The sequence below is a fragment of the Oncorhynchus keta genome, chromosome 25 (assembly GCF_023373465.1).
Source record: "Oncorhynchus keta strain PuntledgeMale-10-30-2019 chromosome 25, Oket_V2, whole genome shotgun sequence".
Classification (NCBI taxonomy): Eukaryota; Metazoa; Chordata; class Actinopteri; order Salmoniformes; family Salmonidae; genus Oncorhynchus; species Oncorhynchus keta.
This window is the reverse complement of record NC_068445.1, coordinates 8821685-8840846: the sequence shown is the minus strand read 5'-3', so window position 1 is coordinate 8840846 and position 19162 is coordinate 8821685. Positions and strand designations below refer to the sequence as shown.

Below are 19162 nucleotides of genomic sequence, written 5' to 3'. Positions count from 1 at the left end.
CAACTCCAACCAAACGGAAGCACAACTGTAACTGGTCACCGGTTAGTAGTTACTCACCGTCTATTTCATCGGGGTACCCTTCTCCAAACATCATCCAGTACGGCTGGTTGACCACATCTTTGAGCAGGCTCCATGACGGAGCTTCGTCTGGAGACAAGATGGCCTTCCTGGACACCCCGAAACTCAGCAGCACGATGGCCATCATGACCACAATGTAAAACATGTTACTGGTCTGAGCAGATGGGTCGAGAACATAGAGGAAAATATTTTAAAATGGGCGATTCCACGCAAGCGGGAGTGGTAAATAATTTTGGTTATCTCAGAGTGTTCTGGCAATTCTCACATGGAAACTTAATTGAAAGGAAGGATGTTTGACTTTTTACATTTGTATCACACATTGTTTTTTTTGTTTTTTATCACAATAAAATGTTCAATTTTAAGCCCTTTTTAGAACTACAGTGCATTTGGAAGGTATTCAGACCCCTTGACCCTTTTCCACATTTTGTTCCGTTACAGACTTATTCAAAAATTGATCAAATAAAAATACATCCTCATCAATCTACACACAATATCCCATAATGACAAAGTGAAAACAGGTTTTTAGAAATGTTTGCAAATGTATAAAAAATGTCAAACTGAAATACCTTATTTACATAAGTATTCAGACCTTCGCTATGAGACTCGAACTTGAGATCAGGTGCATCCGGTTTCCATTGATCATCCTTGTTTTTACACCTGTGGTAAATTCAATTGATTGGACATGATTCGGAAATGCCCACACCTGTCTATATAAGGTCCCACAGTTGACAGCGCGTGTCAGAGCAAAAACCAAGCCGTGAGGACGAAGTAATTGTCCGTACAGTTCCGAGACAGGATTGCGTCGAGGCACAGATCTGGGAAAGGTTACCAAAAAATGTCTGCAGCGTTGAAGGTCCCCAAGAACACAGGGGCCTCCACCAAGTAAAGGGGTCTGAATACTTCCCTATGCTGTGGCATTAGGGCTGGCACAATTACTGTATAACTATGTAACCAACGGTTATGTATGAAGACCACCATGAAAATAAAATAACCGTCGTAACTGTTTCCTTTTTTTGTGGAACGAACAGCTGACTGAAGAAGAGATGGCCAGGCATTTGTGCGGTTGAGCCCGTTTCTGCGGTAACATGGACTCTTTACAACATAATGAAACTTTGTTGCTCCTTGCTGAAACAAGCCTAGGCAACGCCCCGCTCCCTGCAGCAGCAGCACACCTAGAAATATAATGAATAGAACGGGCTTGGAACATCTAAGCCTGGAAATTTGGCTAATAAACTCCCCCGCCATGGCTGGCTGGTAATTTCCATAGTAATCACATCACAAATCGCAAATCATAGGACATATTGATGGGTACACTTCCTGCTTTTATTTCCTGCTTTGATCCTATGGGTACACTCGCAATGGCCACCAGTACACCCATTATGCCATCATTTATTTGAATGGGGACGCCGGTTCTACTAATTCTATAATGGTGACCACAGGCTGACCAATAAATGTTATCCAAAATTCCATGACCGTTACATCCCTATGAGGCACAAGTCCGTTTGTTTTATCCTGGTGCTAGGGCGTCACACAAGGGTGCACATTTTAGTTGTCCAAGCAACAAAATAAAATCCCTGATTCTCATCAACAAGTCCTTGATTCGCTTTATCAGATATTTCATTGCTAGACTAGAACTACAACGTGCATCCCTTTGGGTCCTTATAAACCAGGGGTATTCAACTCTTACCCTACGAGGTCCGGAGCATGCTGGTTTTCTGTTCTACCTGATGATTAATTGCACACACCTGATATCCCAAGGCTAAATCACTCCCTGATTTGAAGGGAACAATGGACAAATGCAGTGGAACTGGCTTTGAGTGACACACTCTGACCATTATTTACGTTGTTTGTTTCTATGTTTTGTTTGGTCAGGGTGTGATATGAGTGGGCATTCTATGTTGCATGACCAGTTAGTCTGTTTCTATGTGTTTTGGCCTGATATGGTTCTCAATCAGTGGCAGGTGATTGTCTTTGTCTCTGATTGGGAACCATATTTCGGTAGCCTGTTTTGTATTGTGGTTCGTGGGTTATTGTCTATGTGATGTTGCATGTTAGTACTCAGTTTCTATAGCGGTCACGTTTGTCTGGTAAGTTTGTTTTGTTTGTTTAGTGTACTTCGTGTTTTTTTTGTCTATAATTAAATGTATGTATTCACACCACTCTGCGCTTTGGTCTCCTCAATATGACGATCGTGACAGAATAACCCACAAACAAAGGACCAAGCAGCGTGGTAACGGCCAGCAGCAGCAGCGGCAAACAACGCAGGACTCCTGGACTTGGGAGGAGATTCTGGACGGCGAAGGACCCTGGGCACAGCCAGGGGAATATCGCCGCCCCAAAGCAGAGCTGGAGGCAGAGAAAGCAGAGAGGCGCCGGTATGAGGAGGCAGCACGGCAGCGTGGCTGGAAGCCCGAGAGGCAGCCCCAAAAATGTATTGGGGGGAGGGACACAGGGAGGTTGGCGAAGCCAGGTAGGAGACCTGCGCCAACTTCCTGTGCTTACCGGGGAGAGTGAGGAACCGGGCAGGCACCGTGTTATGAGGTGGAGCGCACTGTGTCCCTGGTGCGTGTGCATAGCCCGGTTCGGTACATTCCAGCTCCTCGTATCGGACGGGCTAGAGTGGGCATCGAGCCAGGTGCCATGAAGCCGGCTCTATGCATCTGGTCTCCAGTGCGTCACCTCGGGCTGGCATACATGGCACCAGCCTTAGGCATGGTGTCCCCGGTGGCACAGCCCAGTGGCACCAGCCTGGCCTGGTTATGGGGAGCATTCAACCAGGCCCCCGCACCAGGCTGGTCTCTCCGGTGCTCATCCCCGGTGGCAGCCCCCGCAGGCTGCTCCCGCTCATCCCTACAGGTGCTCCCGCCTCCAGCCAGAGCCTTCCTCCTGCCCAGCGCCGCCAGAGTCTCCCGTCTGTCCTGAGCCGCCAGAGTCTCCCGTCTGTCCTGAGCCGCCAGAGTCTCCCGTCTGTCCTGAGCCGCCAGAGTCTTCCGTCTGTCCTGAGCCGCCAGAGTCTCCCGTCTGTCCTGAGCCGCCAGAGTCTCCCGTCTGTCCTGAGCCGCCAGAGTCTGCCGTCTGTCCTGAGCCGCCAGAGTCTCCCGTCTGTCCTGAGCCGCCAGAGTCTTCCGTCTGTCCTGAGCCGCCAGAGTCTCCCGTCTGTCCTGAGCCGACAGAGTCTCCCGTCTGTCCTGAGCCGCCAGAGTCTCCCGTCTGTCCTGAGCCGCCAGAGTCTCCCGTCTGTCCTGAGCCGCCAGAGTCTCCCGTCTGTCCTGAGCCGCCAGAGTCTCCCGTCTGTCCTGAGCCGCCAGAGTCTCCCGTCTGTCCTGAGCCGCCAACCAGCCAGGAGCTGCCAGAGCCGTCAGCCAGCCAGGAGCTGCCAGAGCCATCAGCCAGTCCGGAGCTGCCCCTCAGTCCAGAGGCGCCTTTAATTAGGGTCTTAGACCCAAGGTCGGAGGCGAGGGTCGCCACTCTAAAGGGGCCCTTGAAGAGGGAAATGACTATGGTGGAGTGGGGTCCACGTCCCGCGCCAGAGCCGCCACCCCGGCCAGATGCCCACCCAGACCCTCCCTTAAGGGGGAGGGGGTGGTACTGTCACACTCTGACCATTATTTGCATTGTTTGTTTCTATGTTTTGTTTGTTCAGGGTGTGATATGAGTCATCATTCTATGTTGCATGTCTAGTTAGTCTGTTTCTATGTGTTTTGGCCTGATATGGTTCTCAATCAGTGGCAAGTGTTTGTCGTTGTCTCTGATTGGGAACCATATTTAGGTAGCCTGTTTTGTATTGTGGTTCGTGGGTTATTGTCTATGTGATGTTGCATGTTAGCACTCAGTTTCTATAGCGGTCACGTGCGTCTGGTTAGTTTGTTTAGTTTGTTTAGTGTACTTCGTTTTTCCCCCGGCTATAATTAAAAGTATGTATTCACACCACGCTGCGGTCTCCTCAAATGGACGATCGTGACATTGAGTTCCAGAGTTGTGTTTGAGGGCTATAGATTCTACCAAGATTCTAAAAACACTGGGCTGTGATTAAGTGGAGCTATGTATTTTATTTAACCTTTATTTAACTAGGTAAGTCAGTTAAGAACAAATTCTTATTTACAATGACAGCCTACCCTGGCCAAAACCTCTCCTAACCCGGACGACACTGGGCCAATTGTGAGCCGCCTATTGTGATACAGCCCGGGATTGAACACTGGTCTGTAGTGACGCCTCTAGCACTGCGCTGCAGTGCCTTAGACCGCTGCGTCACTCAGGACCTCTATTACACTAACCCAGTAGGGTGCGCCTGAAATGGCTTACAAAAGTAGTGCACTATATAGGGAATATAGTTTTGTACGTACCCTAGATGTTAGCCCAAGGAAGGAAAGGCTGTACTCACCATCTTGGTGATCATGGTGAGGTAGTGTCCAGCGTGCTGGTTGACCGCTAGCAGGTCCAGCATCCGGACATACCAGAAGATGATGTCCAGGCAGTAGGCGATCCGCCCTGCCATCCGGTAGGACCCGCTGTGCCAGCGCAGTGCCAGCCCCACCAGGAAGAGGAGGATGGCCAGGAAGTCAGACACATTCCAGTACTCTCCGAACCACACCTTCAGCTTCTGACTGGGCTTCCTCGGCTCCGACATGAACACCTAACAGGCAGACAACCCACACATTTGTCACATTTACTGATTTATTGGACCTTTTTTTAGGATTGGGATACTGTAGCTACCAGTGTGGTCGTCTGAAATTGGGGAACAGCTGTGGTAAGACAGTTTAAACAGAAACGCGTCTGCAGTAGATGAACATTCACGGGCTAGTAGTAGAAGTACACTGAGTGGGTGCAGAGTAGAGGTCTGTGCGGGACTGATGAATTCATCCCGCTCCCCGTCAGACTCCCACCCCGTTACCGCAAGAACTGGTCCCGAACACAAGTCTCACAATGTGATTTGAGTCATGTAACGCAGATCACTTGTCAGCCATGGTCACTATAGGCAATATCAAAATGTGCAGAAATAACCTAAGAAATCGGTTAAATTAGCAGAGCTTCTCACATGGACCATTATATGAGGCTATACAGTCGTAGTTTGAAAAGAGCAAAGTTAGAGAGACTTTCAATTTCTCTTGAGCTTCGTTTCATGGCCTACCTTTTAGGAGTGCGATGATTTTTAACGGAGACAAATATGAGTGTAACTGACAAGACTTTCACTGGCTGCCACTGCTCTTGCTCAACAAAAAAAATCCCTCTGTCTCATCACAACTTTTGGGGATATTTCAACAAAAGGATTTTGTGGTAAATTAGACGTTAGATCTAGAATTTGTTTTAAAAAAATATACAAGTAGAAAAGCCTTAAGGTAAATGTGGATAATTTGAGTAAAGTAGTAATATGTTGGATGAGTGTGTTGGCGTCAAACACTTTTAGGAGGACGATTTGCAGGCAGAGACAAATAACTGGAGATTCAATGTTAATTGAAGATGAAAACGAGCAATGCTTGCTCACCATGGTAGACTGTGTTGCGCCTTTTCCTTTTCAATGATGATCACATTTTTTGGATTTGCACATCGACTCACTTGGCTTCCATCACAAATATTTGTTTACGGACACTGTAAACTAATATTTGCGCTACAGTCCCATAGCCCTCTAGTGCAGAGGGAGTTTTAACACTTTCTTTACTGCAATACTGTAGCGGTAGAGGTTGTAGTAGTATGAGTAGCCTACAGTAGTCTGATACTTTTTTTAAAACCCTTTATTTTTTTCAGGGAGTCATACTGAGACCACGGTCTCTTTCACAGATGAGCCCTGAATTACAGAAATTAGTCAATTACAGAGGACAACTGAAGTAGGTCTAGGTGGTTTGGTGTCTGATGTATTGTTGCCTATGGAAACTGTCTGCATCAAAATCATGTCACAAAGTATGTTTTTTATGTAATAATGGTGAACAGAATAATTCAATCAGTGTTTGCCACTGTTGTTGAACTGGCTTCCAGTTGAAGCTCGCATCCGCTACAAGACCATGGTGCTTGCCTACGGAGCTGTGAGGGGAACGGCACCTCAGTACCTCCAGGCTCTGATCAGGCCCTACACCCAAACAAGGGCACTGCGTTCATCCACCTCTGGCCTGCTCGCCTCCCTACCACTGAGGAAGTACAGTTCCCGCTCAGCCCAGTCAAAACTGTTCGCTGCTCTGGCTCCCCAATGGTGGAACAAACTCCCTCACGACGCCAGGACAGCGGAGTCAATCACCACCTTCCGGAGACACCTGAAACCCCACCTCTTTAAGGAATACCTAGGATAGGATAAAGTAATCCTTCTCACCCCCCTTAAAAGATTTAGATGCACTATTGTAAAGTGGCTGTTCCACTGGATGTCATAAGGTGAATGCACCAATTTGTAAGTCGCTCTGGATAAGAGCGTCTGCTAAATGACTTAAATGTAAATGTAAATGTTGAACCATAGCCTATGATTTGCAGTAGCATGATAATACAGCTTAATTTGTTGCCAGATAGTGTTTCTCAAGTAGGCTACATGGAGGTAAGTTTAACCAGGGGTTAAATGATAATACAGCAAAGTTGAAATCCATAAAAATATATAATTGTATACCCCTTTCAGACACAGTGCACTTCTTTGTTATGCCTCATCTGAGCAGGATCAGATGGTGACCGGGGTCTCATCAGGGTCAGGCAGCCAGAGAACACCAGTCTGTGGTGGAGCTGAGGTGAACTTTTGTAGATGCAATACTTTATTATCTCTGTGCAGCGAACACTGGACAAGCAAGAAGCTGCATGCTATTTTAAGAGTCTGACAAACCTCAAGTTGATTTCCAAACTGTATCAAGGGTTGATAGAGGCTTTTCCTGATGACACACAACAAGTAAAACAAAAATGTGAGGAAGACCTGGGAGACGCTATTGATGATAATGAATGGATACAGATATGTTTGAATGCCCAGTCATGGAGACTGTTATAAGAATAAACTATAGCATTTATAGCGGCTAAGAAATGCATTGCTATTCATTTGAAGGATGGTTATCGTCCCACAATGTCACAATGGATGGCAGAAATGTCCATTTATGATTTAATTTATTACCAGATTAAGGGCACACTGTGCAACCTTCATAACTTTCATAACTTTCATAATTTCATAAGAATAACAACAAAAAATATCTAGTTAACAGAAGAAAGGAAGACAAAATAAGGACAAAATAAGGACAAAAGAAGGACAGAAGAAAAAGGAAAAGAAAGAGGACAACAAAATGAAACAGTCAGCACTTCTATTGCAACTTCGTATTTCGTCGTCCTAACGTAGTCTACACTGCTATCTGCCCAGCAGCTAGCCAGCTAGCAAACGTCCACCGTCTACCGAATAGCAGCACTGTAGAAACTATTACACTCAACTGAACGACTTGATTAGTGTAGTGTTAGCTAGCTACATAGTTGTCTTTGCTGTCTTCGTATCCAAGATAATTGTGTAGTTTAGAGCGTGTAGTCTTAGAGTGATTATCTTAATTTACCGAGGTTAGCTAGCTAGCTATTTGTCGTCCTTAACGTAGGAGACACTGCTAGCTAGCCAACAGCTAGCCAACGTCTACTGAATAGAACTTCCGCACTCAACAACCCGGTCGCATTCCGCTTCGCTCCACAGGTAGTATCACATTTTCATTTCATTTCATTACAGCACAACGGTTTGATTTGTTTGATCGTAGCTAGCTACATAGCTAGCTACATAGCCGTCTGTGTATCAAAGATAATTGTGTAGTCTAGAGCGATTTTCTAGGTTAGCTAGCCAGCTATTGTCGTTCTTTTAACGCAACGTAACGTAATCAACACTGCTAGCTAGCCAGCTAGCCCCCGAATAGCAGCACTGTAGAAACTATTACACTCAACGGAACGACTTGATTAGTGTAGTGTCAACAACGCAGCCACTGCCAGCTAGCCTACAAAGTCAACAACGCAGCCACTGCCAGCTAGCCTACTTCAGCAGTACTGTATCATTTTTAATCATTTTAGTCAATAAGATTCTTGCTACGTAAGCTTAACTTTCTGAACATTCGAGACGTGTAGTCCACTTGTCATTCCAATCTCCTTGCATTAGCGTAGCCTCTTCTGAAGCCTGTCAACTATGTGTCTGTCTATCCCTGTTCTCTCCTCTCTGCACAGACCATACAAACGCTCCACACCGCATGGCCGCGGCCACCCTAATCTGGTGGTCCCAGCGCGCACGACCCACGTGGAGTTCCAGGTCTCCGGTAGCCTCTGGAACTGCCGATCTGCGGCCAACAAGGCAGAGTTCATCTCAGCCTATGCCTCCCTCCAGTCCCTCGACTTCTTGGCACTGACGGAAACATGGATCACCACAGATAACACTGCTACTCCTACTGCTCTCTCTTCGTCCGCCCACGTGTTCTCGCACACCCGAGAGCTTCTGGTCAGCGGGGTGGTGGCACCGGGATCCTCATCTCTCCCAAGTGGTCATTCTCTCTTTCTCCCCTTACCCATCTGTCTATCGCCTCCTTTGAATTTCATGCTGTCACAGTTACCAGCCCTTTCAAGCTTAACATCCTTATCATTTATCGCCCTCCAGGTCCCCTCGGAGAGTTCATCAATGAGCTTGATGTCTTGATAAGCTCCTTTCCTGAGGACGGCTCACCTCTCACAGTTCTGGGCGACTTTAACCTCCCCACGTCTACCTTTGACTCATTCCTCTCTGCCTCCTTCTTTCCACTCCTCTCCTCTTTTGACCTCACCCTCTCACCTTCCCCCCCTACTCACAAGGCAGGCAATACGCTCGACCTCATCTTTACTAGATGCTGTTCTTCCACTAACCTCATTGCAACTCCCCTCCAAGTCTCCGACCACTACCTTGTATCCTTTTCCCTCTCGCTCTCATCCAACACTTCCCACACTGCCCCTACTCGGATGGTATCGCCCCGACCTTCGCTCTCTCTCCCCCGCTACTCTCTCCTCTTCCATCCTATCATCTCTTCCCTCTGCTCAAACCTTCTCCAACCTATCTCCTGATTCTGCCTCCTCAACCCTCCTCTCCTCCCTTTCTGCATCCTTTGACTCTCTATGTCCCCTATCTTCCAGGCCGGCTCAGTCCTCCCCTCCCGCTCCGCGGCTCGACGACTCATTGCGAGCTCACAGAACAGGGCTCCGGGCAGCCGAGCGGAAATGGAGGAAAACTCGCCTCCCTGCGGACCTGGCATCCTTTCACTCCCTCCTCTCTACATTTTCCTCCTCTGTCTCTGCTGCTAAAGCCACTTTCTACCACTCTAAATTCCAAGCATCTGCCTCTAACCCTAGGAAGCTCTTTGCCACCTTCTCCTCCCTCCTGAATCCTCCTCCCCTCCCCCTCCTCCCTCTCTGCAGATGACTTCGTCAACCATTTTGAAAAGAAGGTCGACGACATCCGATCCTCGTTTGCTAAGTCAAACGACACCGCTGGTTCTGCTCACACTGCCCTACCCTGTGCTCTGACCTCTTTCTCCCCTCTCTCTCCAGATGAAATCTCGCGTCTTGTGACGGCCGGCCGCCCAACAACCTGCCCGCTCAACCCTATCCCCTCCTCTCTTCTCCAGACCATTTCCGGAGACCTTCTCCCTTACCTCACCTCGCTCATCAACTCATCCCTGACCGCTGGCTACGTCCCTTCCGTCTTCAAGAGAGCGAGAGTTGCACCCCTTCTGAAAAAACCTACACTCGATCCCTCCGATGTCAACAACTACAGACCAGTATCCCTTCTTTCTTTTCTCTCCAAAACTCTTGAACGTGCCGTCCTTGGTCAGCTCTCCCGCTATCTCTCTCAGAATGACCTTCTTGATCCAAATCAGTCAGGTTTCAAGACTAGTCATTCAACTGAGACTGCTCTTCTCTGTATCACGGAGGCGCTCCGCACTGCTAAAGCTAACTCTCTCTCCTCTGCTCTCATCCTTCTAGACCTATCAGCTGCCTTCGATACTGTGAACCATCAGATCCTCCTCTCCACCCTCTCTGAGTTGGGCATCTCCGGCGCGTCCCACGCTTGGATTGCGTCCTACCTGACAGGTCGCTCCTACCAGGTGGCGTGGCGAGAATCTGTCTCCTCACCACGCGCTCTCACCACTGGTGTCCCCCAGGGCTCTGTTCTAGGCCCTCTCCTATTCTCGCTATACACCAAGTCACTTGGCTCTGTCATAACCTCACATGGTCTCTCCTATCATTGCTATGCAGACGATACACAATTAATCTTCTCCTTTCCCCCTTCTGATGACCAGGTGGCGAATCGCATCTCTGCATGTCTGGCAGACATATCAGTATGGATGACGGATCACCACCTCAAGCTGAACCTCGGCAAGACGGAGCTGCTCTTCCTCCCGGGGAAGGACTGCCCGTTCCATGATCTCGCCATCACGGTTGACAACTCCATTGTGTCCTCCTCCCAGAGCGCTAAGAACCTTGGCGTGATCCTGGACAACACCCTGTCGTTCTCAACTAACATCAAGGCGGTGGCCCGTTCCTGTAGGTTCATGCTCTACAACATCCACAGAGTACGACCCTGCCTCACACAGGAAGCGGCGCAGGTCCTAATCCAGGCACTTGTCATCTCCCGTCTGGATTACTGCAACTCGCTGTTGGCTGGGCTCCCTGCCTGTGCCATTAAACCCCTACAACTCATCCAGAACACCGCAGCCCGTCTGGTGTTCAACCTTCCCAAGTTCTCTCACGTCACCCCGCTCCTCCGCTCTCTCCACTGGCTTCCAGTTGAAGCTCGCATCCGCTACAAGACCATGGTGCTTGCCTACGGAGCTGTGAGGGGAACGGCACCTCAGTACCTCCAGGCTCTGATCAGGCCCTACACCCAAACAAGGGCACTGCGTTCATCCACCTCTGGCCTGCTCGCCTCCCTACCACTGAGGAAGTACAGTTCCCGCTCAGCCCAGTCAAAACTGTTCGCTGCTCTGGCTCCCCAATGGTGGAACACACTCCCTCACGACGCCAGGACAGCGGAGTCAATCACCACCTTCCGGAGACACCTGAAACCCCACCTCTTTAAGGAATACCTAGGATAGGATAAAGTAATCCTTCTCATCCCCCCTTAAAGGATTTAGATGCACTATTGTAAAGTGGCTGTTCCACTGGATGTAATAAGGTGAATGCACCAATTTGTAAGTCGCTCTGGATAAGAGCGTCTGCTAAATGACTTAAATGTAATGTAAATGTAATAAGGTCTGGATGCCTTATATGGAATACTGTATGACAAAGGAATCTGTACTGAAAACGGGCCCACTTCAAGGGAGATACCTATTTTGGCCATCTCTAGCTGCTGGGCTGCTCAGTCCTGACACTGGGGGTCTACCGTACTGTTGGTTGTCACTCTGGCCTTGGTCTAACACACCTGAAACCAATAATGAATGTTTCACTATGATCCTAAAGCTGAGTGGGGTGTGTTGGGTTGGGGCAATGTAGGGCGGTGAACCCCTAGGGGCAGGACGAGGCGACCAAGCTATATTGTGTGCAAGTATAAAGAGCTCTACAGTACTATTAGGCCTACGATATGATTTACAGTGCCCTCAGTAATTATTATTCTTTTGGCTCAATGCTCAAAGTTTGGATTTGAAATCAAACAATGACTACGAAGTGCAATTGTAAATATACTTAAGTATCAAAAGTATATGTAATTGCTAAAATATACTTAAGTATCAAAAGTAAAAGTATAAATAATTTCAAATTCCTTATATTAAGCAAAGAAGACAGCTCCATTTTCTTGATTACATTTTTTACAAATAGCCAGGGGTACACTCGTAACACATCATTTACAAACGATGCATTTGCGTTTAGTGAGTCTGCCAGATGGTAGTAGGGATGACCACGTGTTCTCTTCATAAGTGTGTGAAATTGGACCATTTCCCTGTCCTGCTAAGCATTCAACATGTAATGTTTACTTTTGGGAGTCGGGGAAAATATATGGAGTAAAAAGGACATTGTTTTCTTTAGGAATTTAGTGAAGTAAATGTAAAAAAAAATGTAATAGAAGTAATGTACAGATACCCCAAAAAACTACTTACAAGTAGTAAGTAGTACTTTAAAGTATTTTTACTTAAGTGCTTTACACCACTGATTGATGAATTGTGAGGTGGCAGGTAGCCTAGTGGTTAGAGTGTTGGGCCACTAATCAAAAGGTTGCTAGATTGAATCCCTAAGCTGACAAGGTAAAAATCTGTTGTTCTGCCCCTGAACAAGGCAGTTAACCTACAGATCCTAGGCTGTCATTGTAAATAAGAATTTGTTCTTAACCGACTTGCCTAGTTAAATACAAATTGTTTGTCAATTTCTCAGAGATTGTTACTACATTAAAATGTGATAGGAACAACTTCCATCTGTCTGCTACAAATTGATATAACTACACTCAAAAAATTAGGGGTTCTTCTAAGATCCCTAAAGTTCTTTGGAGAACCTTTGGGTTCTTGGCACTGAACATGGCCCCAAGATGTTCTTCCATTGGAGGTAGTTGGTGGGGGATCTTGCAGGAACCTAACTGCCCAACTGAAACATTTGAATTTGAAAGAACAGCAGGTCTCGGCACTTACCCTAAATTGAGGAGGTCGTTATATTTCAGTTAAGGTGTGTCCCCATATGATCTAAATTGATATTGTTTCATGATGAACCATCTATCTTTTCATATTTGTGCCTGTCTTTCTAAAACAGAAAATGGACACAATTCAATGGATATCAATCAACAAAGAGGTAAGAATATGTTGACGGCTAGCTGTATTGGGTGCAGATGACTGACTGAACTGCTCACTTTGGTGTCTGTGTCTGCAGGTATATAGACGAGGAGGCGTACAAAGGTATGTCTATTGGTATGTTATGCAGATCACATTTACCCTCCTCCTCCCTTACCTCTTCAATGAATATCCCAGAGGCCCACCCAATACAGTTAGCATGCTACATAATCTTACAGCCTACATATTCTTACCTCTTTGTTGATTGATATCCATTGAATTGTGTCCTTTTTCTGTTTCGAAAGATTTGCACAAATATGAAAAGATAAATGGGTATTGTCATAAAACAATATCAATTTAGATCATATAAGGGACTAACCTTACCTTGAAGATATATTTACTTTTTTTCAGTTAAGTGTCTGCACCTGCTGTCCTTTTCAAATTCAAATCCAAATGTTTCAGTTGGGAATTTAGGTTCCTGCAAGAGCCCCCACCAACCAAGGAGGTTCCTTGATGAACCCCACCGCCTTTGGGGTTCTTGGAAGAACCTTTTGGGGGCAATTGTCAGTGCCAAGAACCCTAGGGTTCTTCGACGAAGAAGAACGCTTGTTGAACCCATAATTTTTTTTGGAGTGTACTTTGAAGTTTGTTAAATACCATCACTTACCAATACAGTTAGTAGAAAGAAAACACATCCAGCTACCAGAAAAACAACCCAACAGCACATCAATCAGCAACATTGGTTGTAATCTACTTTTTGAAAAGGTACAGACTCTTCTGATGCAGCACTTTTTAAAAAATTGTCTGAACGGTTAAAACACTTTGATGTTTGGAACAACTTCAAATGTGACATTTGAGAAACGTGGATGAACATCTCATTCTGATGTGAAACTGTGAGAGCTGGTAGAAAGAATCACTATGTAAAGTCTAATGCAGAGGAGGAACAGTCTATTATTGTGGGGGTCTAAAGAGATTCTCCAGTAGTTGTGTATACTTTTTTAGCCAGCAGTTGTGAAAGTAGTGCTCAAATTGCATACTACATCACATATGTACACAACGTCATTGCTCTCTCTCTCTCTCTTGCCACTTGCTAGCTGTCACTCAAATGGCAAGGGTCTGAAGCTCACTAGCTAGAACTCTAATTGCTAGGGGGCTTACCCACGTGTGGGGAAAATGTAGGGATAATGGCAATGCACAGCCACCAGTAAACCGTCACTTTCAAAATGGGGATTTTGTGGCTAATTGACGTAAAACTAATTCCGCTCATAGATTATGCATGTATGAACTACACATTAACCTATCCAGCCCAAAGCAGGAGGTTTATAAAATACTTGTTAGTCACCAAAGTTCCGGAGCATCTCTTTAAGTCATACAAACATGATACAATAGATGTATCGGTCTTGATGAAATGAATGATAACTGAAATATAGGAAACTATAGATTGAAAAAACTAGTGGCACTTATTGCCCCCGACGCAAGGTCCATTTAGCAATGCTCCTCTCCCCATTAGTAGGTATCCTCTTGGCTAATCTCTATTTCCTTTAGTTCATTTATGCACTACAAACACTCTCCTCAAAAGTAGTAGCCTATTCCAGAGATTGCCTACTCCTATGTAGGATGTGACTTGAGAAGCACAATGTGGCTAGTGATTTGTTGGCTCCCTTGGCAACCTCTTGCCTCACGATGGTGACGTCATAAAGCATACTGTATAACTAATGACAGGCAGTGTGATTGGTTATCATTGTGATTCTCATGTGCTTGATGGTAAAGTTGAAGACTAAAAATAAGAACTTTATTTTCCCCGCAAGGGAACTTTGTTTTGGAGTGGTTCAGAAAATAAATAAATAACATAAACATAGTAGGTTAGGCTACACAGCAGCTACACAGTAGCTACCAGGGCGTGCTCTAAGAGCATGTACAGAAAGACTGGCAGGGATATTAACAGTAATTTTCAACCTCTCCTTGTCCCAGTCTGTAATCCCCACATGTTTTAAGAAGACCACAATTATTCCTGTTCCCAAGAACTCTAAGGCTTCATGTCACAATGACTACCGCCCTATAACAGTCAACGTCTGTAATCATGAAGTGATTTGAGAGGCTGGTTATGGCACACAGCAACTCCCTCTTCCCAGAAACCCTAGACCCACTCCAATTTGCGTACCGCTCCAACAGATCCATAGACGACGCAATCTCAATTGCACTCCACACTGCCCTCATCCACCTAGATACTAAGAATACCTATGTGAGAATGCTGTTCATTGACTACAGTTCAGTGTTTGTCCACACACTATTGTCCACTCCAAGCTCGTCAACAAGCTTAGGACTCTGGGACTGAACACCTCCCTCTGCAACTGGATCCTGGACATCCCGACGGGCCGACCTCAGGTAGTGAGGGTAGGCAACATCACATCTGCCACGCTGATCCTCAACACGGGGACCCCACAGGGGTGTGTGCGTTGTCCCCTCCTGTGCTTCATGTTCACCCAGGACTGAGTGGCCATGCACGAATCCAACATCATCATCAAGTTTTCTGACGACACGACGGTGGTAGGCCTGATCACCGGCAACAATGAGATGGCCTACAGGGAGGAGGACGTAAGTGACCTTGCAGGGTGGGGCCCGGAACAACAATCTCTCCCTCAACTTTAGTAAGTCCAAGGAGCTGATGGTGGACTACAGCATTGGCCCTCAAATCCCCCACTGCCTGGTATGGCAATTCAATTTTATTTTTTTTATTTCACATTTATTTAACCAGGTAGGCTAGTTTAGAACAAGTTCTCATTTACAACTACGACCTGGCCAAGAATAAAGCAAAGCAGTTCGACACATACAAGAACACAGAGTTACACATGGAATAAACAAACATACAGTCAATAATACAGTAGAAAAAGTCTATATACAGTGTGTGCAAAAGAGGTAAGATAAGGGAGGAGGCAATGGAATGAGAGTTGTATGGCATTGAAGCTCGTCTAGAGATTAGTTAACACAGTGTCCAAAGAAGGGCCAGAAGTATACAGAATGGTGTCGTCTCTGTAGAGGTGGATCAGAGAATCACCAGCAGCAAGAGCGACATCATTGATGTATACAGAGAAGAGAGTCGGCCCGAGAATTAAACCCTGTGGCAACCCCATAGAGACTGCCAGAGGTCCGGACAACAGGCCCTCTGATTTGACACACTGAACTCTATCAGAGAAGTAGTTGGTGAACTAGGCGAGGCAGTCATTTGAGAAACCAAGACCGTTGAGTCTGCCAATAAGAATGTGGTGATTGACAGATTCGAAAGCCTTGGCCAGGTCGATGAATACGGCTGCACAGTAATGTCTCTTATCGATGACGGTTATGATATCGTTTAGGACCTTGAGCGTGGCTGAGGTGCACCCATGACCAGCTCTGAAACCAGATTGAATAACGGAGAAGGTACGGTGGGATTCGAAATGGTCGGTTATCTGTTTGTTAACTTGGCTTTCGCAAACCTTAGAAAGATAGGATAGATATAGGTCTGTAGCAATTTGGGTCTAGAGTGTCTCCCCTTTGAAGAGGGGGATGATCATGGCAGCTTTCCAATCGTTGGGAATCTCAGACGATACGAAAGAGAGGTTGAACAGGCTAGTAATAGGGGTTGCAACAATTTCAGCAGATCATTTTAGAAAGAGAGGGTCCAGATTGTCTAGCCCGGCTGATTTGTAGGGGTTCAGATTTTGTAGCTATCAGCTATCTGGATTTTGGTGAAGGAGAAATAGGGTAGGCTTGGGCGAGTAGCTGTGGGGGGTGCCGGGCAGTTAACCGGGGTAGCCAGGTTGAAAGCATGGTGGAAAAATGCTTATTGAAATTCTCAATTATAGTGGATTTGTTGGTGGTAAGTGTTTCCTAGGGTTCCAGAACTTTTTTGAGTTTGTGCTAGAGGATGCAAATTTCTGTTAGAAAACGCTAGCCTTAACTTTCCTAACTGCCTGTATATATTGGTTCCTAACTTCCCTGAAGAGTTGCATATCGCGGGGGCTATTCAATGCTAATGCAGTACACCACAGGATGTTTTTTTGTGCTGGTAAAGGGCAGTCAGGTCTGGAGTGAACCAAGGGCCATATCTGTTCCTGGTTCTACATTTTTTGAATGGACATGCTTATTTAAGATGGTGGGGAAAGCACTTTTAAAGAATAACCAGGCATCCTCTACTGAGGGGATGAGGTCAGTATCATTCCAAGATACCCCGGCCAGGTCAAATTAGAAAGGCCTGCTCGCTGAAGTGTTTTAGGAAGCGTTTTACATTGATGAGGGGTGGTCGTTTGAGCGCAGACCAATTACGGATGCAGACAGTGATGGCTGAGATATTGGTTGAAAACAACAGAAGTGTATTTGGAGGGCAAGTTGGTTTGGATGATATCTACGAGGGTGTCCGTGTTTACGAATTTGGGGTTGTACCTAGTAGGTTCATTGATAAATTGTGTGAGATTGAGGGCATGAAGCTTAGATTTCAGGTGGCCGGGGTGTTAAGCATGTCCCAGTTTAGGTCACCTAGCAGCACGAGCTCTGAAGATAGATGGGGGCAATCAATTCACATATGGTGTCCAGGGCACAGCGGGGAGCAGAGGGTGGTCTATAGCAAGCGACAACGGTGAGAGACTTGTTTCTGGAAAGGTGGATTTTTAAAAGTAGAATCTCAAATTGTTTGGGTACAGACCTCGACAGAACTCTGCAGGCTATCTCTGCAGTAGATTGCAACTCTGCCCCCTTTGGCAGTTCTATCTTGGCGGAAAATGTTATAGTTAGGGATGGAAATTTCAAGGTTTTTGGTGGTCTTCCTAAGCCATGATTCAGACATGGCTAAGACATTCGGGTTGGCAGACTGCTGAAGAAGTGAGAGAAAAAAAACTTAGGGAGGAGGCTTCTAATGTTAACATGTATGAAATCAAGGTTTTAACAATTATAGAAGTCAACAAATGAGTGCACCTCAGGGAATAGGAGTGGGGCTAGGCACTGCAGGTCTTGGATTAACCTCTACATCACCAGAGGAAGAGAGGAGGAGATGGATAAGGGTACAGCAATAGCACTTCCCTTGATCATCTTACACTACAGAGGGTAGTGCGGACAGTACTGGGGCTGAGTTCCCTGCCATCCAGGACCTCTATATCAGGCGGTTTGAAAGGAAGGCCCGGAAAGTCTCCAACCACCCAAACCATAGACTGTTCTCTCTGCTTCCACATGGCAAGCGTTACCAGTGCATTGTCTGACACCAATAGGCTCCTGAACAGCTTCTATCCCCATGCCAAAATGACTGCTTAATAGCTAACAATATGCACTGTCTCTATGCACACTCACAGGGCCCTACACAGTTACGCACACTGACACTCCAACACACATACAAACACTCACTCCATCATTTGCACACACACATTTATACTGACTATACACACATCCACTCACATACAATCATCATATACGCTGCTGGTACTCTTCAATCATCAAGTTTGAATTACAAACAAGTGCATTTGTAAGGTGAGCAATTACAATTTCCTACTAAGTTAAAGATGAGACTGCATGTCAAAAATAAAGGAAATGTGTGAAGTTGTATTCAGACTGGTTGTGAGGTTGAACAGTGATAAAAGAGGTTGGAGAACATGTGAAAAGAGAACGAGAAAGTAGAGAGCGAGAGAAATAGAGAGGAAAAGAAGGGTCGAGAGATGTGAAATTCCCTATCAGGTATAGCAGATAACCTGTGTCAGACCTTTTGAGTCTAACATGCCAGAGATGAGACAGCTGTTCTCAGAGCAGGTTTTAGTCTTCAATGTATTACGCACTCACCTCTCTTATTTTCTCCACCGCGGTGGATACAATATAGACAATGACCAGCCACTCCTGAGTGCTGGGCCGGTCCTCCATCTTCACCAGAACAGTGTAGGAGAACAGCATGAGAAAGGCCAGGTAGGACATCTAGACCACACAGTGACAAAGCGTCAGCTCACGGACCAGAGTGAGAACGTCACCAAGACACAGGGATCTAAGTGAGTCTAATCACTGTCATTCGTGTCAGACTGAGGAATATCTTCAACAAAAGGTCTTTGTATAATACGCATGTCCTGAGGCGTAGAAGAGTATAATGATTCCTCCCCTTCCCCCCCCTCGACATATTGCAAACTGTATGGGAGAAATGACCTTGAATAACAGAAGTGGGGTGCTGCTAGCTCACCGTGTGGAACATGAACTTGACGACCGGAGTGTTGTAGAACTCGTACAGCCTCCTGGTCCAGAAGAGACACAGGGTGGTAACGGGTATGACTGTGTCAGCATCGGGGTCTGAGATCCTCTCCCAGCATGCTGACCCCTTCTCCACATCCTGGCCCTCCTTCAGAGCACCACGAGATCATGGCCACGTTCATTAGGGCACACATCAGAAAACGCTTTGC

General features: G+C 46.3%; 1 protein-coding gene across 1 annotated transcript in view; it reads right to left on the bottom strand.

The window, feature by feature from the left end:
* LOC118357824 (transient receptor potential cation channel subfamily M member 6-like) overlaps positions 1-19162 on the bottom strand; it is an 85191-nt gene that overhangs the window by 20433 nt on the left and 45596 nt on the right. Inside the window, exons 17-20 of the mRNA XM_052479984.1 lie at positions 18946-19092; positions 18561-18689; positions 4460-4711; positions 58-232 (exon numbers count right to left, since the gene is read on the bottom strand). Of these exons, the coding sequence (XP_052335944.1) occupies positions 58-232; positions 4460-4711; positions 18561-18689; positions 18946-19092 (703 nt within the window). The remainder of the gene's footprint in view (positions 1-57; positions 233-4459; positions 4712-18560; positions 18690-18945; positions 19093-19162) is intronic.